The sequence below is a fragment of the Pelmatolapia mariae genome, linkage group LG12 (genome assembly GCF_036321145.2).
Source record: "Pelmatolapia mariae isolate MD_Pm_ZW linkage group LG12, Pm_UMD_F_2, whole genome shotgun sequence".
Taxonomy (NCBI): Eukaryota; Metazoa; Chordata; class Actinopteri; order Cichliformes; family Cichlidae; genus Pelmatolapia; species Pelmatolapia mariae.
Window position 1 is genome coordinate 10,150,189 of NC_086237.1, and position 22,161 is coordinate 10,172,349.

General features: G+C 38.7%; 2 protein-coding genes across 3 annotated transcripts; both read left to right on the forward strand.

Annotated features, from left to right (window-relative positions):
• Positions 1 to 3,694: 3,694 nt before the first annotated feature.
• Positions 3,695 to 8,485, forward strand: vamp5 (vesicle-associated membrane protein 5). The gene is made up of 3 exons (XM_063489058.1): positions 3,695 to 3,950; positions 6,240 to 6,383; positions 7,693 to 8,485. Exons 1-3 carry the CDS (start codon positions 3,942 to 3,944, stop codon positions 7,852 to 7,854), a joined length of 315 nt encoding a protein of 104 aa, XP_063345128.1. The 5' UTR covers positions 3,695 to 3,941; the 3' UTR covers positions 7,855 to 8,485.
• Positions 8,486 to 11,887: 3,402 nt separating this feature from the next.
• Positions 11,888 to 21,618, forward strand: LOC134638436 (ABC-type oligopeptide transporter ABCB9-like). 2 transcript variants are annotated; one of them, XM_063489057.1, is made up of 8 exons: positions 11,888 to 12,436; positions 17,950 to 18,147; positions 18,247 to 18,375; positions 18,460 to 18,648; positions 18,830 to 19,003; positions 19,472 to 19,631; positions 20,104 to 20,240; positions 20,362 to 21,618. In XM_063489057.1, exons 1-8 carry the CDS (start codon positions 12,383 to 12,385, stop codon positions 20,680 to 20,682), a joined length of 1,362 nt encoding a protein of 453 aa, XP_063345127.1. In that variant the 5' UTR covers positions 11,888 to 12,382; the 3' UTR covers positions 20,683 to 21,618. The 2 variants fall into 2 exon arrangements, with proteins under 2 accessions (XP_063345127.1, XP_063345126.1); XM_063489056.1 differs by lacking the exon at positions 11,888 to 12,436 and adding an exon at positions 12,904 to 12,975.
• The last annotated feature ends 543 nt before the right edge of the window (positions 21,619 to 22,161 follow it).

Here is a 22,161-nt window from a genome sequence, read left to right on the forward strand (position 1 = left end):
AGGACTGTCAAGGAGGTTATTTTGCCACACACGCTGAGAAGATGAACTTCAAAACGTTTAACTATGCAGAGCACAACATGCATGACCCTGAAAGTAACATTTACCCAGATAATCACTTCTACAATAACAATAATAGTGCTTGTGAGTACTATACAGATGACCAATTTAATATGAATATTAAAATGGCAAATGCATTGTCGGTCATACACTTCAATAGTAGAAGCCTGTATAAAAAATTTTCTAAAATTACGGAATGTTTAAGTAAGTTAAAAAAGTTTAATATAATTGCAATATCAGAAACATGGCTCGATAATGAGAAAGTTAGTGAAATGGGACTGGAAGGATACGAATTATTTACAATGAACAGGGTGAATAAAAAAGGAGGCGGTGTTGCTTTATATGTAGATAAAGTTTTGAAATGTAGTCTGATTGAATGTATGTCAAGCATCATAGATGACGTAATGGAATGTGTTACTATTGAAATCCATGTTGAAAAAGCTAGCAATATAATTATAAGTTGCATCTATAGGACACCAGGATCATGCCTTGAGACATTCAATGAAAAACTTGCTGCTATGTTTAGCAACCTAAATGATAAAAAAGTGCAAATAATTTGTGGTGATTTTAATATAGATTTGCTAAACCCAAACGGACATCAGAAAACAACAGATTTCATCAATACAATGTATAGTAACTCCCTTTTCCCTGTAATTATAAAACCAAGTAGAATAACAATTGATACAGCTACATTGATAGATAATATATTCACAAATAAAATTGACCATGAAATAGTAGGTGGACTTCTTATAACTGATATAAGCGATCATCTTCCTGTTTTTGCAATTTTTCAAAATTATTTTGGGATTAAAACTAAAAAAAAGAATCAAACATTTGATATGATACGACATAGAACAACAAGAGCCATTGCTGCCCTCCAGGTGGACTTAAAGGAACACAATTGGAATGAGGTTTTTGCAAATGAAGATTCAAGTAGTGCATATGATGCATTCCTATCAACTGTAATTTTACTATATGAAAAACATTGTCCTTTAATGAAAATCACTAGAAAGCATCACAGATTAAATAAGCCATGGATCACAAAGGGGATAGAAGATGCATGTAAAATGAAAAATAATCTATATAAGAGATTTATAAAACTGAGGACAAAAGATGCTGAAATAAAGTACAAGTTATATAAAAATAGATTAGTAAATATTATAAGAACAAGTAAGAAAGAATATTACCACACATTATTGGAGCAAAATAGAAGTAACACACAAGAAACATGGAGGATATTAAATAGCATAATCAAAAAGGGCTCAAAAAATAAGAATTATCCAGACTATTTTAAAAAAGATAAAGATATTGTGCTTGATAAAACTAAAGACATTGTAAATGAATTTAATGATTTCTTTGTAAATGTTGGCTTTAATTTAGCAAAAGAAATTCCAGAGTCAAGAAATAATAATGACCTAAATAAACATATTACTCAGAATGTGTCCTCCATGTTTATTGGTGCTGTAACTCATAGAGAAATAATTAACATTGTGAAGACATTTAAAAATAAAAAGTCCACCGACTGTTTTGGTATTGACATGAAATTAGTTAAGAGTATTATAGAATATATAGTGCAACCTTTCGCATACATTTGTGATCTGTCCTTTCGAACTGGTGTGTTTCCCTCACAAATGAAAATAGCAAAAGTTATTCCAATCCATAAAAACGGAGAGAGATGTCAGTTTACCAATTACAGGCCAATATCACTACTCCCACAGTTCTCAAAAATTTTAGAAAAGTTATTTGTTAATAGACTTGATAAATATATAGAGAAGCATAATCTCCTAAGTGATAACCAATATGGCTTTAGAGCGAAAAGGTCCACTTCAATGGCAGTGATGGAACTTGTAGAAGGGATATCTAATGCAATAGATAATAAGGAATATACTGTTGGTGTTTTTATAGACTTACAAAAGGCATTTGATACAATTGATCATTCTATATTAATGAATAAACTAGAGAGATATGGCATAAGAGGGATAGCATATAAGTGGATGAAAAGTTACCTGGATGACAGATATCAATATGTTGAAATCAATAATGTAAAATCTAATCAGTTGAAGGTAACTTGTGGTGTTCCTCAGAGCTCTGTGCTGGGCCCTAAATTATTTATATTATATATAAATGACATATGTAGTGTTTCCAAACTGTTAAAATGTGTATTGTTTGCTGATGATACCACTCTGTATTGCTCAGGTAAAGACCTAGAACAGCTTCTGACTACAGCGGAAAAGGAGTTAAATATATTAAAAAACTGGTTTGATGTAAATAAGTTATCATTAAATATAAAGAAAACAAAATTGATTATTTTTGGCACTAGACAAATGAAAAATGTATCTAAAATCAGGGTTAATGGAATTGAAATTGAAAGAGTGTATGAAAATAAATTTCTTGGAGTGATAATTGATGATAAGCTGAGCTGGAAGTCTCATATAAATCATCTGACAACAAAAATGTCAAAAACCATTGCTATTCTCTACAAAACAAAGCATGTCCTGAACAAAAAATCATTATACACACTTTATTGTTCTCTGTTGCTTCCATATATGACTTATTGTCTGGAGATATGGGGTAATGCATATAAAACAAATACTCTTCCTATTTTCAAGTTACAAAAAAGAGCTATAAGAATTATAAATCAATCAGACTATATAGAACCAACTAACATTTTGTTTATTAATCTGAATACCCTAAAATTTTATGATTTAGTCGAATATAAAATGGCACAGATAATGTATAAAGCACAAAATAACTTGCTTTGCCGCAGTATTCAGAAGCTGTTTAAAGTCAGAGAGAGTCAATATGACTTAAGGGGAACAGATGTCTTTAAAAAAAACAAGATAAGGACAAACATAAAGCAGAGATGTGTTTCTGTTAGAGGAGTTAACCTGTGGAATAGTTATGACAGTGATTTAAAAAGGTGTAGTTCATTTTCCTTGTTTAAAAACATGTTTAAAAATAGAGTATTAGAAAAATATATTAATCAAGAATGAAAAGAGCAAAAATAATAATTCTGAAACTCTTGATTGTTTTGCTTTGATGTAGTTATCTAAGGTGGAAAGTTTTTTTGTTTGTTTGTTTGTTTGTTTGTTTTTGCTTTGCTTTGTTTTATTCTTTGCTTCGAGCCCTGTGTACAGGAGCTGCATGCAAAAGATCTTTTGTTAAAAGGGTTGGCGTAATAAGCAAATGCTTCAGCCAATACCTTTTGATTAGCCTTGTCTCATGATTTTTTGCTTTGTGGTAATCTTTATTTTGTATTCTGTATTCACTGAGATATTTGAATGCTAATCAATAAAAATCAAATCAACGTAAAATGAATGTAATGCAGCTGTCATGGTTTGAATATAAATCGTTATTTGCAATGCATTTATAGGTGTAGTAATATATGTATTTCAAACATATATATTTATACAGATGAGTATAACGGATATTAAGTGTAAAAATGAATAAAAAACAAAATAAGTAAAATCTCTAGTCTAAACTATAAACTACTCGGTGCATAATTTATACAGTTGCATAGACTGTGGTACAGCGCGGGGGAAATCCGGGAGTTTTTCACCATCGGTTTTGCATTTGACGTTGTACATAACATGATTTTTCAGAAACGCGGGGTTTCCGGGAATACCTCGAACGCCTCACAGCCAAAGCGCAAACAAGTTGTGAAGGCACAGGAGAGAGAAGTGAAAGTGAGAACGGTGAGCTCGAGCGCAGAAAAGAGGATACGGTTGAAAGAAAACAGCGAAATATCCCTCTGTCTTAATTTGTGACATCAGTCCGGATAGAGCAGCGGAGCCTGGGTGTTCCTTTTACTGCAAAGTCGAGTCGACTCTCCCCTTTTAAATGCGGACTCTGTGACAGTTTCGACGCAAACAGCACGAGACAACATGGACTCGGTAAGTGAATACCAGCCTCCTCTTAGCTAAAGGACATTTAAATGGCTTGAACAAAAAACACGAGAGGAATGAGAGATAAAGTTTGTTAGTGCTGCCGTTTTCTTTCTTTCTTTCTTTTTGTATTTTCTTTACTTTTAAGAACGCCTAAAGTACGCTGTGACCATTTATAGTCTGTGGGCAAAGTCTCTTATGGTACTAATGAACAGACAGGTCAACCTTCAGTTCTCTTAGCTTAGCTTAGCTTTTTACAACCCAAACTAACGTACTCATCCAGAGACTCGGTACAGCGAGATAACATGACGTTAATTCATACATTAACAATGTGAAGGTGAAGACAGGCTAACCCATTTTCAGTCAAGAGAGGCACCAGGTCATGTGTGAAATGAGATAGATGTAAACTAAATGAATGGAATGAATTTAATTTATTATATTTCTTCTCTTTTAATTTTTAAACCTGCTCATTTAACACATCCTGCTTTAAGAGTAAACATCTAAGATTATAACAATTTATGGACCAGCAGAACACTTAAAACAGTGCCATGACACAACATACTGAGCATGTTATAACATGATGTGGCTTACTGGGATAATACCAGGTACCTGAATGCGGGCAGGCAGGAGGGAGGGAGTGAGGGAAGGAAGGAAGGAAGCAAGGAGGGGAACTGGAATGGGCAGCATTTCCTGTGTCAAGACACCGCCATCTGAATTTTAAACATACACCATTGTTCAGCTGCTATTTGCTATGCCCAGGATGAGATAAGCCCGGCATAAATCAGTTGTCACCATTGCTGGGTGAGATGCAAGTTTCTTAGCCAGGTCCAATGAAAAGCAGACCGCACTATGGGAGAGCTATGAAAGCCTTTAGAGAAACAGACAGCTGAGCGTGAAGTGAATCAAGGTGCTGAGGCGTATTTGTTTTGCTCTGTCTGTCAGTTTCCTGTTCCTGTCAGTATCTGAGATGTCGGTTTCCTGTCACACCCCAGAGGACGAAGGTGAAGGAGAGAGCTGTCAGGATACAAATGGCCCTTTGGTCAAACTATCCTTGAAAGTAGTTCAAGGATAATTTGACTTGACAAATATCCTTGAAAATCATCCCTCTTGTTGTTGTTCTGCTCATTTGCTGTCTAATAAACAGCTGGTACCAGTCTGACTGGCAACACATTTTCTTTTTAATAGTTTTAACATGTCAGAATGTGTTCGCTTTACTGTGTAAGTTAGTTTGTTCTTTGAGTTGTTTCCAGAAATATATTTGTAGCTATACAGTTTAACAATTAACGTATCCCTGCTTAAGCACGCTTGAAAAGCAGGTGACGGGTGGAGAAGAATGCTGCTGTGTTTATAAAACAAGATGCCAGTCTGACCTGTATCAGGCAGCCTAGATCTTGTTGTTGCTGGTTGCCATTTTTTTTATTTGGCAGCTTAATGTTTAATTCGATTTCTTTTCCAAAGTTGTTTACAAAAAAACGACACCAATAAAAGTAATATAGTAATAGAATTAGAAGTAACTAAACATCCAATGTTGCTACTTGTTCTGTTTAAAAAAGCCTTTCCACAAAAGCCCACTGAAACGTCTCAGCTCCATTAAAGGAGACCTATTATTATTTTTCTTACTTTCTCTCATATATACAGTTACAATGGTAGAGGCTCTTAATTAACTTAAGCAGAGACATTATAAGATAAGTGACTTCTGCAACAGCAAGGTAGAAGTATAGTTTTAAACTCTTAAACTCTCGATCTAATTTATTTAACCTTAATTGAACCAGATGCTTGAGATTAAAATTGTGTATTGGAGGCAGATGAGGGGCTGCACAAAGACACAGGCTAAATTAGGATTATTTTTGACCATGAATGATATGAAGCTCTACTCTAATAGAGTCAAAGAATGAAAATATACCCTTGGTAATGGGCATAACGGGTCTCCTTAAATTTAATAGCACATATTTGAAAGTGACGCACAACAGGAACAAAAACTGGAGTCATCCAAATTAGAAATCCAATCTTGTGACTTTCTTCTTTTTTTTTAAATTTGATCTTAGTTGTGACATAAGGATGTGCGCTGACCTGCATTTTTTGGCTACACAGATGACTTCCACAGTCACTGTGGGCATGCTCACTGAGATCCTCTGTTTATCCAAAAACACAAAGAGCATCACAGCTTGTGTGTCAACTGACATCTGTCATTATCTCACCATGAGAAAGTTTAAATAATGTGAGCACATAATTCCTGTGAGGGTCCTAAGAGATTGGGTTAGTTTAGTTTTAATCAAACTGTGTGTTTTGATTGGACAGGAGAACGGGAAGAGCCGCCTGCAGAAGACCCAGGATGAAGTGGAGGAGGTGAAAGTCATCATGCTGGACAACATGAACAAAGCTGAAGAAAGATCTGGGAAACTCAATGAGCTTGAAGACAGGGCTGATCTGCTGCTGGAAGAGGTACACCGTCCTAGTGGAAAAGCATCATCTCTTAGCACAGCTCTATTTTAACTACATGTTCCTTGTAAAAGTCTTTGGCTTTTATTTTGAAGGTGAATAACTGGGGCAAATGGCACACAGATCCCCTCTCCACAAGCACCTTTGGATTAATACTAAGACATGTCACATTGATGTCTATAAATATGCTTTAGGTGGAGCTGGAGAGGAAAGCAAATGTGCGATTTACATCCTGATTCTGTTTTATGGTGCTATATTTAGAAAGGTATTTCCTATTGTTTCTTAAGATGAATGAAGCAAGCTGGTCTCCCTGGGTATGAATGTCCTTCCCGGGGTCAACAGCGAGGTTGCATCATTCCCACATTGCCCCATTGGCTGCGTTACATGACACTGGTGAGGAGCCAGAGGGAGAACTAAAAAAGCAGACAGGCAGATTGAAGTTCAAGAAGCACACTGAGCTACTTTTGAATATCGTAGATTGTGAAAAAACAAGGTTCAGTTCCTATGTGTTTCAAAGAAAATGCCTAAATCCTACAGCTGCACTCATACATTCTTACAGAGGATCTCACCGATACAAAAAAGGAACAGGCTTACCCCAGACAGAAGTATACTGCAAAGCAAGTTTGACATAACTGGGATCAGCTAAATCAAAAACAGTAAAACTCTTCAGTCCAGAGCTTTCATTTGCCCAGCTTTGCTCACTGACATTACTACCACCCTACTCAGCACCAGATCATTTGCATTGCACTCAGACCACAACACAGGAAAAAGAATCTGCCAAAAGGTGACACCTGGAGGCAACTTTAAATCGTGGGTTATAATATAGTTGATGTAATCTATCCAGTTCAAGAGAACTATTAGAATCAAAACACCCCGAAAAATTATTAATTCCACTTCATGTATGCTTGTCTGATGAAAAAATATGATCAAACTGAACCGGAAATATGTGGGCCCTAAAGAGAAAACAAGATGAAAGAAGCTAAAAAATCAAAAGCTGAGACATAAAGCAAATCTCTGTGGATTTAACATTAACAGGTTTGAATAAGAAAGCACTGCTTCTGCAGTTTTATCGAAATCTCCATTTTGCTTGTACTTTCCTGTTTAATGAAAAACACGCTGACCTTCAGTCTGTGACTCGTTTGACCTAAAGATACAAGGACTTCCTCTGGATTTGTTTACGTGATACGTTTACTTGGAAGTGGCATGAGCGTGTCAGTTCTGCGTTTTATCTTTGTGATCACAGCTATTAGACATTTAGAAATGTAATTATACAAGAACAAAATCTTAAACCTTTTAATTTTGTTTTTCGCAGAGTAAAAAGTTTGAAAAGACATCCACCCAGGTGAAGACACAGAAAAGATGGGAGAACAAGAAGATGAAAGTGGTGCTTATTGCAGTTGCGGTGGTAGCAGGACTCATCATTCTGAGTCTTATAATCGTTGCTATTGTTCAAAGCACCAAAGGAAGTGACTAAAGGTAAAGCACCTGGGAAGAGGAGAGGAACTGTAACTGTGGAACTCCAGCATCTTGCCTGAACTGTTCTCTATGACATATTTATGGAGGATAATTCCTGTTCTTCACTCTACTGCACGCCTTAAGTTGATATGGTACCGTGGGTTGCTCAGCTGCTTTTTCTCTCTCCTTTTTAAAAGACTCCCTTCTTTAAAAGGTGATGCTTTCAAAACACTGAACAGCCCACACCAAGAGATTATAGGTGGATTTAAAGTCTTATAAGTTCACTGGATGAATATCAACAGAATGAAACTGGTCCACTGTCCTCCCAGTGAAATCTCACTGCCATGAATATTTATTCAAATGGTATCTACATACTAAGTAGATACCATTTGTGTTTTGCCCCCTTTCTTTTTTTAAGGAAAACTGCAAGTATTTTTAATCAAATATCACCAGGCTCCTGCTGCGGTGCCCATTCATCTCTCAGAGATGATCAAGAGATGAAAGAAAACAGAACAGATGCCAAACTTTATAAATATGTATCCCCCTCAGATAGCTCCACGTGGGAAAGGAGAAATAAATGTCTAAATGTGATAAGTTTAGCTGTAAAACTTACTGTCCTCACAATCATTAAAATGTTTTTGTGTTTGTTATTTTTGAGTGGTTTATTTTAGTGTCAGGTTGCTCTTCTTTTCTTTGCTCAGATACAATCTCCAGATTTCTTCTTCATATTGTACTTACAAACAGAATGTAAGGTCTCCACGTGCCATGTCAGTATGTCATGTGACCAGCACATGTGGATGGAGAACAGATTCACTCCTTGATCGTCTCATGGTTGGAGTCATATTGTTAATCATTTGAAAGTCTGAGCTTGGAGCCCTCAATAACGGGAAAGACAGTTTCTGTTTATCTGTAGTCAGAACGAAGAGTATTAGAGAAAGCAGTGACCCCTGGTGACTGATGTTTTCATTTTAGAGAAACATGTTAGGTAGAGGCCAAAAACCTCTGTGGAACCATAATATTTATATGTGTGGAACTTTCCAAATTGTCAGGTGACTTGGTTTGTTAACATAAGAACTATGTTCACTGTTATTACTGTCAGTCTGTAACCAAATAATAGAAACCCCATGAAGATATTAACATTAGCCTACACACACATATTGTAACTGAACATTTAATAAAAGAGTGGATTATTCTTACAGTTCACTGATGCGTAGGCATGTGTCACCTTCACTCTAGCAGGAAATTACAAAGACATGCTGTGCAGCGAGGCCAGACAGTGGTATTGCGAGGTGAAAGGTGATTGTTTTAGAGCTTTAATATGTTCACACGATTCACTGTGGCTGCACTACTGTGCTTGGAGTTTATGCTTTTAGAATCTGTGTTGCCTGTGTTATTATGGTTAATGAGTGTGTAACAGTCTGCATGTCAAAGTTACCAATACTGTGTTCTTTTGTTAGCTCATTAGACCAAAATCATTTCTGGATAACCGTGAGAGCTGACTGACAACAGTTTCCCTGGGAATAAAATATATTATCAACACAATGTGCTTTATAGCAAACTGGGTCAGGAATCTCTGTATATTTGCCTCTGAACTCCTCCTACATGATAAGGAACTGAGCAACCAGAATTGGCACATAGCTTCTTGCTCACCGGAAGATTCTAATCTATATCACATATTATGATCTTGTAATGTTGCCTAGCAACCACTTACAACATCTGAAGCTTGTTCTTTTGTATCTGCAGCTCTTTATAAATGCATGTTCATGGCAACATCTAATTTATAACAATAATCGTATAATCTTACAGTGATAACATGATAACTGTCATTTTATTTATCAATGATGCTTAGCATGTTACCTAGCAACCACCTAACAACAGACTGAAACCACAGGTCAAATAATACTACAGCATGGTCATGTACTTGAGAGATAAATATAAGGGTCAGTTTTTAAGTTTGGATCATGAAAATAAATAAAAATATGGATTTTTGAATGAGCAGAATAGATACCCTTTTATTTATATATTAACAGTATTAATCATTTAATTTTGCACACATATTAACACAATATATGCGTATCCTGGATTCTCATTTTACTACACTTAAAAAAAGCAGATTACAGTTTTCAGTATCAGCATACCCACATTTACATATGGCAGTGACATATGTGCCCATATACATGTTTCCTTACACTTTGTCTTCATAGCATAAGCCTTTATCTTTAGGCTTTGTGAAACGTTATGAACAGACTTTCAGTAAGTGGACTTGAATTTTTCTTCAGTTTGAGACTCCATTGTGTAAAGAAATAATTAAATAACACTAAAATGACAAATGGTAAAAAATACATAAATAAATAAATTATACAAGTCAAACACCACAAGTTAGATACACACAACAGGAAGAATAGCAATAAAGGACTTGTATAAATTAATTAGAGAACACATAAAATCATGTGAGCAAATGTCAAAGCTAAAAAATGAACAGCTTTTATAATCTGACATAATCTTTGTGAAATTTACCAAATGCAAATGTTAAACAATTTTCTAATCCCCCCTGTCGCGGGATTTTGTAAATAAAGTCTGAAACACGGAAAAAGCTGTGTTCAAGCTATTTATTACTGCGCGCAGGAGAGCCAGCACACACATCAAACATTACAGTTCACAGTCATGCCAGCTTTGCCCACACACAAGTCTTCTCCTTCTGAGCAAAAGAGTTAGCAGATAACATAGTGAAACATCGTTAAACAAAGCTAAGCAGTTTCCACAAAGTCACGCTGACACATACACATACTTCATCTGAGCATACAAAGGTTTTCCAAAATCATACAGTGAAATTCTAACCGCCTAAATCTACATGTGAGGTTAAACTACAATTTTTCTGTAACACTCCAAAACACAGGAGAGAACAAAACGGTGAGGGGACATGACGATGACAATGATTTGCAATGAATAAAGCTGCTGCAGTGACACACATCATTGTTATTGCTGCTCTTTCAAGACTTTGTTCCTGTTATTACTGCTCTTTCTTATGTTGGAAAAAGATTTGAACTCAACACCATTTACTTACTCACACCACAGGTTAAAAAGAAAATAAATGTGGTTTACACGCTGTTCAATCGCAGACACTTCGCGATTGCGTCAAGAGAACTCCGCCGTATCAGAAAACTGTCATGGAGCTATCCGCTGGGGCAGGTCACATACTGGGTGAAGGTGGGCAGTGTAGAGTCCAGCGAGACATGATTAAAGTCCCCTGATATTAGAAGAAGAGCTCTCGGAGATTGCGTTTGGAGTCTGCTGACCACAGAGAGTAACAGGCTGCTTTCACGGATGCTAACAGCTAATAGCTCAATGTCTCTGTTGCAGGGGTACCACAACTGTCTTTAACAAACACTGCCAGCCCCCCTCCTTTCCTCTCACCACTGTCTCTCGTCTTGTCCGCCCGCAGCAGCTGGAAGCCGGGCAGCCTACTCACAGAGGGAGTACCGGGCAGTGTCGGGGTACTGCCACTGTGACCGGGTTAGCGTCATTAGCTCCTCAATCATATCAGGGAGCGATCTCACGTTTACAGTGATTACAGGAAGGAGAGATGGTGTGTAAGGTGTCCTTCTCGGGAGACATCACCCCCGTCTCTTCCCTCACTGGGGATGTCGGGTCTGTCTGCCGGTAGCGCAGCTGCAGGGCGCAGCGCTAACAGCTGATCCCTAACGTAAACAAAGGAGCCATGCGCCGAGTGTCTAAATACGGGTGGAAAAAGAGAAGACAAAAGAAGAGAAAAGTCAACATAACTAGCACGGAGCGGTAATGCATGACGGCAGAATCTGATTGCTAAGACATAAGTTAAAGGTTAAGAGAAGTAAAGAGGAAAATAAGAAAGAAGCTCAGAAATGAGCAGAGCTGTTAGCTGCCATAACAGGTACCACAGTTAAGGTTTCAGAAAAAGCATTCTGTCGTTTGTTTGCTTGATCATGCTTTAAACACATCAAAATGCATAGTGGGATTATAATACAAGTCAATACTGTGACAAGCACTGGTACTGAATAGGCAATCACTTAGCAGCAAGGTGACTCGGTGATGCATTAGTGTGGTCTGCACTTCCTCTTCTTTGATTGGGTGAAATGAGTTGAAAGTAATTGGATGAGGGAGTGCCCTGCATAATTTCAATAAAACGCCGTTTTAAACGTCGTTACAGCTGGCACAGAACGCCGTAAAAAAAACGCCGTTTTTATGCATCTTTGAACGGCGTTTTCTGCCGAGTGGCGGAAAAAACGGCGTTTCCGTCTGTCTTTGAACGCCGCTTTTTACGTCACTCGGATGGTGCGTTCAGGGCGCCATGTGAGAGTCGGAAAAAACGGCGTTTGTCGAAACAGAACGCCGTTTTTTTCGGCGTTTTGAATAATTAAACCGCGTTTTTTACGCCATTTCTTAACCAAACGGGTTAGAAAAGTGGCGATATTTGGCACTAATGGCTTGCCACACAGAGGAGGGTTAAGGGCGTTGGCTTCTTCATCTTCATGTTTGGCATGTCCTGGAAGCTCGCACTTTAGACCATCATGGGATTCCATTTCATCGGTCTGGTCTCAAAACTTTATAGTGAATACTACAAGGTAAAGTAGTTTTGTCTGAATGTTAATTTCTTTATAGTTTGCTTCCAAGAAGTCACATATTATTGTCATTTTTTTTTTTAAACTGGTCTTGAGAAATAGTTATTACAGTTGTTGAGTATTGCAGCATCAACAGCGATCAAGTCGAAGGGAAATGACGACGGAGGCAAAAATGTCCTTAACATTTTGGGAACTTTGTTCCACATTAGGGAACGCGGCAAAACCTTTCCTCACGGGTGCCATTTTTGTTGGGGTACACTTTCTCTCTCAGGGGCGTGATGACGCAGCATACGTGCTTCCTTGTGGTGACAAATAAAATACTGTCTCTCTGTTAAACAACAATAACCATAATGCAGTTCAACACATTGTACAACATGAGTACACATGGGGTGACCAACCGTCCTCTTTTCCCCGGACATGTCCACTTTTCACGTTCTGTCCGGGGCGTCCGGGGGGGATTTTCGAGATGGATGAAAATGTCCGGGTTTTCCTGTAGGCATAGAGGACCCATATGTGCGACTTCGTCCCCGAACTGCTGCGTTGTAAGTGGTTGTTCCGCGCTCACAGACGGGACAGAGTGCGCAGCGGCGCGCTGAAAAGATGCCACAAGATGCCAAAGCGCAAGTGCATCTTTTCAGGCAAACTGCAAAACAAATTTCCCTTGTACCATCCCTCGGAATAAATGGGAGGCGGAGTGCACTGTGTGCAGAGCTGGCAAATACGTTTGTGTGTCTGACAAAGGTTTAAAAACGTATAAACAGGGGTGCATATAAGTGGTCCGCAGCTGCGCATTCGCTGTCAAAAATAAAAGACGCGAACCAGATAAGAAGTTGCAACGCGCGTTCGCGTACATATAGAAGGCACTGTTTTTATCCGCTAGAGTGGGATTTTCACGGCATATTCTGCCCCATATCTTTGTGCGTTCATCATTTGTTTGAAGCCAGCTCACCTCCTGCAACCACTTTTCCGAGAATACGCGCTTCTTTTTGCGGTTCGGACTCCTTCTGACATTTCTTTGGAGGTGGAGGAACACCAAAGTAATTGCTTAAAGGAGCTTGCTTCTTCGACATCTTTAAGAGTTCTAAACAAATGTCTGTCCTCCTCCAGAAAATCTTATGTACGCAAACGCGCGTTGCAACTTCTTATCTGGTGCGCGCCTTTTATTTTGACAGCGAATGCGCACCTGCGGACCGCTCATGTGCACCCTGCATAAAAAAGCTGTGCGAGGCGAAAATTCATCTAGTAAGTTGACTGAGTTCTTTGTTACACCTGGGAAAAACGAGGATGTTGTTGTATCTGCAGCAGAAGGTGCACTGGCATTTCATACTATGAAGCGTCACAATAGCTACAGATCCATTGCACTTGTGTGTTGCTAAAAAAAGAAGCATTTCCAGACTTTAACAAAGCAAAAAAGTGCCCGCACCAAGACTGAAGCTATTGTCAATGGTGTCATAGTGCTACATTCAGTTGAAGTCACTCTTTGAGCTCTTAATAAAACCCAGTACTGTGTCATTTCTCAGACTTAAGTAACCATGGAACAGAGAATATATTCCCAGTCATACTTTGACTGGAAGAATGGTGGCGTGCAAAAAAAAATAATTGAGGTTAACCATTGCACAATACCTCACTGGTACCTCACTGGTCATTTTACTTATACAAATGAGGCATTATTTCTGTAACGTTATTTAATTCTAGAGGTTTTTAAATTATTTTTTTTTGCACTTGTTGACTTGTAAAAGCCTATAAGACATTTTTTATTTCACCATTCATTTACCGCACAGAGAAGGCATTATTTAAATATGTTAAAATTGTCTTTAAGCAAACAGTATTATTAAAATTCTTCATGAGTGGGCCAAGTGTCCTCTTTTTTGGAAATCAAAATATGGTCACCCTAGTACACACGATGTATCTCTTAAACAACATTAAATGTAATGTCAGGTATAATGTTGTTTGGATGAGCTGCTCTGTTATTTTTGGCTAAAAGTAGTTCTCTTTTCTGTGTGGGGATTCGTTTTTAAGAAGAAAGCTACAATTAGCCTTTTGTGCATTCAGAGAGAGTATAGTGTAACTGTCTTCTTGTCAAAACAGTAACTCTGTGATTGTCTACTTGTGACACATCTGGGGGACATGTGTAGATTGTAAATAGAAAAGTGTGATAAAGGACCTGACACACACTGGATTTCCGTGCTCATGCAAGTGTTTATTTGTGTTTCAGCAGCTGATTCTGTTGTTTCAGCACCAGGGTACCGGGGAAACAGTCACTCCCTTGTAGGGCTGTGCGAGATGACCAACATTTCATATCCCGATATAAGACGTTTATCGTCCTGACAACGGTATATATCACAAAAATTTTTGCATTTTCTGTAAATTCCGTGAATGTCGGGCAACTCGATTTGCATTAAGTTTTTTTTTTTTTTTTTTAGCTGGTCGTGTACCTGGAGTCAAGTGTTTTGACCAATGCATGAAACTATACATTTTTAGAAATTTTCTTTGTGAGTATTTATTACACGGTGTGCTGCGGGGAAAAGCCGGTTCTAATGTTTGATTCTAAGGTTTATTTTTTAGCACCTGACGGCTCTTTCTTGCTTCTCATCCGTAAACACTCTGCGTACTCTTTCACGTGATTCAGTTTATTTTGAAAAATCTCAACAGGATCTTCAGCTTTATTGTGAAAGGTTTATGTGGAAAATAAAGAAGCGGACGACGGAGCCCCGCGATGGTTTTACCGTCGGTGTTGTTAACCTCAAGGCATAAAAACAGTCGCTTGTCCGTCCGTAGTGTGGTTATATTAAATATAAGAGAAAGAGAGAACTTTAAGAAATTCTACAGTGACCATCAAAACGATGAAAAAATATTGCCGTAAAAAGTTTATTTTGCCACAACACTAAACAAACGATAGCGTAATATGCAACGATTGACGTTTTCATATCGTCATCCGATATCATTATATCGAACAGCCCTACTCCCTTGCGGCTCCATTTATTTCCTCCTCTGTCACCGCCGTCACTATATACAGAGGCTGTGTCCCAATTCAGGGTATGCACGCTTGAAGTACGCATTTCAAGTGCGCCACGTCGCGTGGCATTTCACCGCCACGCGACGACGGCTGTCCCAATTCAAAGTGTACTTCAAATGCATACTCCAAATGCGCCGTCGATTTCCCCAAATATCAAGCGTGGTCCGGTGCACGCTTCGTGGTCCCATATATCCCACAATTCATAGCGCAGCGGTGGGTGTGGATAATTTTGCCGCAAAATACGGCAGAAGGGAGCGGCCGAAGAGTGAACTGGCAAAAGTAAGTACTGAATATGATGTCACTTATTTATGTGCGAATGTTGAATAATGAAGAACATTAAAACATTACTGTTGGCCACATGTCGGCAAAGTTATGTGACATTAGTGATGTTTGTACTAACTTGGTTTTAAAGTCTTTACTTTCAAATACACGCTGTTCAATAGTCGACCTTAATCTTACAGAGAATGTGATGATTTTATGGATAATTAAAGTCAGTCATATATCCACAAACACAACAAGCTGAAAGTCAGTGATGCTGCTCGGTTTGCAGTCCTGAATATGACGGCACAAGCAGGATTCACTGCACTGTTAATGTTAGCTATGTTATATTGCTGCCTCTGTTCGGTGGTGTCGAGCCAAACGGACTTTAATGTGTGTTTGAACGAGCTGACGGTTCACTCGTTAAGCTGAAAGAAAGATGCTTTAATCACAGGAGTCACACATGTGTCCACTGTACCATCTGGGAACTCTTCTTGTTTAACACTCGTAATAACACAAACACTAAATCCTCCTTTTCTTGTGCTGTTTTGTAGCAGTGTATACACCTGAGACTGTCACCTGTCTGTCTGTCCTGCACTCTCTCTCTTTTTCTTTCTCTCTGATTGTGGAATAAAAGTATGAACATGTATTTATAAGTTACACTTGTGTTTGAATCCTGCAGCTTATCACACATTTGATTTCCATGTGTGACAACTGCAAGTGTCCAGAGTGAGGACAGACTGAGGGACCCACTGCTGCACATCATCTGTGAGGCTTTGCACCCCTGATGGTCCACCAGGACAAACTCAGCAGTGTGTGAGGAAGAGGAGGAGGAAGAGCCAGCAGCAGCTGACAGATGGAGAGAATAGACAGACTGTTCCCTGGTTGTGAAGGACTGCTAGGAAATTTTTAAATAACTAATTGTCTGTCCTGAATCAGTCTTATTAGGTACTGTTCAAATAATGTTATCATTCCAGTGTTTTCAGTGTGGGAGAAAGTACTCAGGGCCTTCAAGTTACACACTATGAAAGGCAGCAACAAGTTTAATATTCAGAAACCTAAAGTATGTATCAGCAGCAGAATGGAGCTAAAAATAAATGTTTGTTTCAGTTCTATGAAGCTTTGAGTATTTTGGATTAGTAGTACTGCTGTGTTTGTTGCATCATATTGTTGTAATTGTTTATATGCTTTATATATTCTGAGGTAAGTTGATCTATAGTGTTACATCATATTCTATAAGGATGTTATGTGTTTGTATACTTTCTGCCCAGTTTGACCCATTTAGCAGAAGTCAGCCTGTTTAAGGCTCTGATATCTATTCTGTATGACTTAAAGCAGTTATGACATGGTCTGATTTTCTCACCCAATAAAGGAATATTTAATATATCAGTCTACTCTTCATTCTATCAGCAACAGTTTTCACAGCTCGTACATTTTCCTTTTTACACATATATGTAAGCATTGAGCCAAATGTAATAATGCCAACATATCAGACGAACAATATTTGTCTCTTATGTATAATACATCTATAAATACACTGTCAAAGATACTTGTCTTTGAGTGAAGATTTAAGGTGATAGGACATATAAATAACTGCAACTTTAATCTTTGACCCAGAGTTCAAGCTCACTGCTGTAATATATCCTGTAATACATATATATATATATATATATATATATATATATATATATATATATATATATATGTGTGTGTGTGTGTGTGTGTGTGTGTGTGTACCATAATAATCTGACAATACATATAATATTGGCCATATTATATTTACATTACCACAGTGAGATGATTTTAGTCTCATGAACAACATTAGCTAATTGTTATTTACTAACTAATCTTGAAATGACTGTTCAGTACAGAAATGAAGCCCAACAATCATGTTTTACAGTCCCATGGTCTCAGCCTCAGATACTCAACTAATCAAAGTGATGTCATGACAAAAATGTAGGACCAACAGAACATTTTTTCTCCTTCATTTCTGTCACACAATGCTATATGACACGTTTCTCGCGGTTAGTATCATGGTTGCTAGGCAACCTGAACAGCGCGACGAAGGCTAGACCGTCCCATTTCACAAGCCTCTCACTTCCGCACTTCCCGTACTTATAGTACGCACCGTCCGTAGTACGCGTAGTGTGCGTACTTCAAGCGTGCATACCCTGAATTGGGACACAGCCATAGAGAAGAAAAAGGGTCATTAAACTGAGCACACACACCTGCTCTCTTCCAGAATCTGACCAAAAAGGTGCAAACAACCCTCGCAGAGGCCAATAAAGTTGCAGAAGAAACCATCTCAGCCATGAGGACGGTGCGGAGCTTTGCCAACGAGAATGGAGAGGCCGACTCCTATTACGCCAAACTCTTAGTCATGTTCCAGCTCAACAAAAAACAAGCCCTGGCCTACGCTTGCTACATGTGGTCCAGTTGTGTAAGTATCTGCAGTTACCCTTTACATAATTCATCTGCATTGTTTATTTAGTGGTCTCTGTTTTTGCCTTACAGCAAGGGATTTTTGTGTGTTTTCCAGATCTCAGAGCTTGCTCTCGAGCTGGCTATCCTCTACTATGGAGGCCACCTTGTGATTACTAATCAGATGAGTAGCGGCGCCTTGATATCTTTTTTCATATACATGCTAGAGCTCGGCGAATGTCTTGAGGTATTTCATCTATCATTCTCCACAGGTCGTTTGTTTTCTGTTCTGAAGACACGGCAATGAATCCATGTTGTCTTCGCTTTGCAGAGCATTGCATCAGTGTACACGGGCCTCATGCAAGGAGTTGGAGCTGCTGAGAAGGTTTTTGAGTATCTGGATAGGAAACCCGAACACCCCTCTGATGGCACAGAGGCTCCGGAGACATGCGCCGGTCTGGTTGAATTTAAAGACGTCACGTTTGCCTACCCGACACGCCCTGAAACTGATATTCTCAAGGTTTGTCCTCAGGGATCCTGAACACCTGAAGAAATTATTCACAAGTGGTCTGTTTGACTCATGGTGGTAGAGATGAGGGCAGTTTACTAGAAGATTGCAACAATATAACCAACTAAATGAGGGTGAAGTTAGGATACGGTTGACATTATGTCTCCTTAGTTTGAAATGGGTCTTTTTGCAGGGGGTGTCATTCCTCCTGCGTCCCGGAGAAGTGACTGCCCTTGTGGGACCTTCAGGCAGTGGGAAGAGCTCCTGTGTGAGTCTTCTGGAAAATTTCTACCTTCCTCAGCAAGGCCAGGTGCTGCTGGATGGAAAGCCTGTTCAAAGCTTTCAGCATGACTACCTCCACTCCAAGGTTAGTCAGTGTATAAGACATTTTTATGTGTAATCTTTGTATAATATCTGGGGACTTGGGTCAGTTTTACTTTTTCACATGTAGAACACAGCAGGAACTAAACTAAGCAGGAGGCCTGGCTCTGATTCAGTGTTCAGGAGGCTATAAACATGCTAACAGTAAATGCACTATTGTGCACATTGGCACAATCCAACATCACAAGAACTTTTGTTGAGTAGTTGTCTGAAAATCTCCCGAAAAGAGCAGAACTGCCAATGTGTTTGTCCATCTCTATGTTTTCTGATTTTTCCTGCCCTGTGTCAGTTTCTGCTGGCAATGATAAAAACTAGTCTAAAAAAAGAAACAAATTAAAAAAGGTTAAAAAAAAAACCCCTACCATTACCATACCATACTTTGTATACAAATACACCCCTTGGCTTGTTAGTCTTCAGCATGCAGTAATTTCTATTCTTTATTGTGTGTCTGCAGGTGGCTCTTGTAGGTCAAGAGCCTGTGCTGTTTGCCCACACAGTTGAGGAGAACATTACCTATGGCCTGACTGATGTCCCCAGGGAGGCAGTGCTGCAGGCTGCCACCAAGGCTAATGCTCATGATTTTATTACCACTCTTCCTAAAGGCTATGAAACAAGTAATCATTAAATCTGTTCATTTGTAAATCAGCTTTTTATGTGCTCTATAATGGAGATGCTTATTAAGCTGGGACCTCAAGAGGAAAAGTCACATTTAACATCGGTCCCTGGCAGATTTGTTTTACTATACAGAGTTTTACTGTACATTGCAAAGCTGCTTGCAGAGGCATCAGAAACTATAGGTTGGCTGATACAGCTTAAGTAGCATGCACCATTTGAGATCTGCCAATAGGATGTGTGGAAAAGTAAGAAGTGACCACGAGATAGTATGGCTGACACTGAGATCAGCTGATTTGCCAGCTGAGCCTGACTCTGGGGTCTGCTTAAATCTAACACAGTGCTCAGATTTAAATGCACAATATCACAGCCATACAAAAAAATAGAGCTATGTTCTGTAATAAAGAAATGGAGATGTGTTTGATAAGATGAAATGATGTATTTGACTGACTTTCACCTTACTGTTTTCTTGAGGTGTTGGCGAGAAGGGCACACAGTTGTCAGGGGGACAGAAACAAAGGGTTGCCATTGCAAGAGCTCTCATCCGCAACCCTCGTGTTCTCATCCTGGATGAGGCCACTAGCGCTCTGGATGCAGAAAGTGAACACATTGTAAGTGTTATCAAAGCCAGACGAGAGCTTCAGTACAGCAGCTGTTACCAAGCAGACATGCAGCATATTTGCATTATGGAATAATATAGAGGTGTTGATGTATCTGCTGAATTCACTACAGGTTCAACAGGCTCTGAACAATGTCCTGCGGGACCACACCGTGTTGGTGATCGCCCATCGGCTCAGCACAGTGGAGAAGGCAGACAACATTATTGTAATTGACAGAGGCCACGTGGCAGAACAGGGAGCTCACAGTGAGCTGATGGCCAGCGGCGGACTCTACTCTAAGCTGGTTCAGAGGCAGGTCCTGGGCATCGAGACCGGGTCGGAGGACCTACACTCGCCACAAAACGCCAGCTGGAAGTCAGGTGGAGGACAGCAGTGGAGAGGACGAAGCAGCAGCGGCAGCCTGAGCGAGTCTGAGTGTAGTGTGCGTTACTGAGAACGACCTGCAGTGTGTAGATGTGTTATGGGGATTGTTTTAATGTAATTATTTTAAATATTTTTAAAAGAAAGAATTCTGTCATCATGCACTTTAATTGTTTTGCTGTCTCTCTGATAGGTTAGTTTGGGTTTTGCAGCCTTGATGGCCTCCCTCACTTGCACTGACCTCTCTTTGGGTTCATATTTAAAATTACAGTGAAAAGCTATAAAATACACAATCAAAACTTTAAATCAATTTCAGATATTACATTGGTAATGAAATAGCAAGGGAACGGGCCTCAGCTGGCCATGAAAGTGCTTGTACAGCTACAGGGACAAAAAAACGACAAAAATTGTATGTCTCCAACAAATTATGGACCTATCTGTTTCCGAACATAGAAAACAGGGTGAAGACAAATAAAACTTGAATGGATTGCCTGTTTGGCTATTATATTAGCTTTAAGGAAAATGTGTTGCTGTTGATGTGCTACAAGAGAGGCGTGATTGTATTTTGTGTTTTTGTTTACCTCCACATTACACTCCAGCCATAATTATTATTTTCTTGAAACTTCCTCAGGATTTAGTTCTGCTGTTGTATTGTTTACGCTGTAGCAGGCATGGAGATGCTGGCTTGTTTTTACTGTGTGGAGTAGGTGGTATTATTAGTAAAAAGAAAAGACAGGTGCCTTTGTCTGGAATAGTGTGCAATAAGAATATTATATGATTGAAAATGAATAGCACTACAGAAACATACTGCAATTGTATTTAACACTGACAATGAAAAGTAAATGTAGCTAAATAAAGTATTCCTTTATTTTTGCAGACATGTTCTTATATATGTATGTATATATGGCAAGTGAATATATTCTGTATATGATGGTAAAATCCCTTTTTAAACGGCAATAATGGATCATGAAATATGAATCTTACACTCTGTTGATCTACGCTGTGTCTGTTGTAATATTGGTAAAACATCCCAAATAAAATTCTGAATTATATTTATGTTGCTTCAATGACAGCGACTACAACTCAAATAACATTTATTTATATTTATAAATGACTGAAACCTTAGTAACTAACCAATATGCAAATTTTAAAGCAGAAAGTATCAACATGCTCTAGTTCTGAGTTCATAAAATTGTCAATTAGCTGTTTCTTCTGCGTTGTTGCATCAAAATAAGAAGGCTTCCGGAATCTATGATGGATATTTTACACTATAGTACGATTATAAAAATAATTGTCAGATTAATTAATTCTTTGTAGCCCTGGCCACAAACTGTCATCCACTGGGCTCAGGCCACCTCTTTGCTTTTACACAAGCGCCATCTAGTGTTGTTGTCACGGTCATGCATTTCAAATAAAGACTACTTGAGAATCTTTAAGTCATTAGCAATAAAACTCTCTGAATAAAAACTGTGTTAAACGCATATTTCCTGATTAAAACCCAATTTTTTTTTCTTTTTTAAGGATGAATGATTTGCAAATCATCAAAGCCTTT

What these genes read in the sequence shown, in the direction of transcription:
- LOC134638436 (XM_063489056.1), top strand. Translation starts at nt 12,904, where the DNA reads ATGAAAATGTCCGGGTTTTCCTGTAGGCATAGAGGACCCATATGTGCG. An exon ending in ATGACTACCTCCACTCCAAG is followed by an intron (nt 19,004 to 19,471) that starts GTTAGTCAGTGT and finishes GTGTGTCTGCAG; the next exon opens with GTGGCTCTTGTAGGTCAAGA. An exon ending in ATGCAGAAAGTGAACACATT is followed by an intron (nt 20,241 to 20,361) that starts GTAAGTGTTATC and finishes AATTCACTACAG; the next exon opens with GTTCAACAGGCTCTGAACAA.
- vamp5 (XM_063489058.1), top strand. An exon ending in CTGATCTGCTGCTGGAAGAG is followed by an intron (nt 6,384 to 7,692) that starts GTACACCGTCCT and finishes TGTTTTTCGCAG; the next exon opens with AGTAAAAAGTTTGAAAAGAC.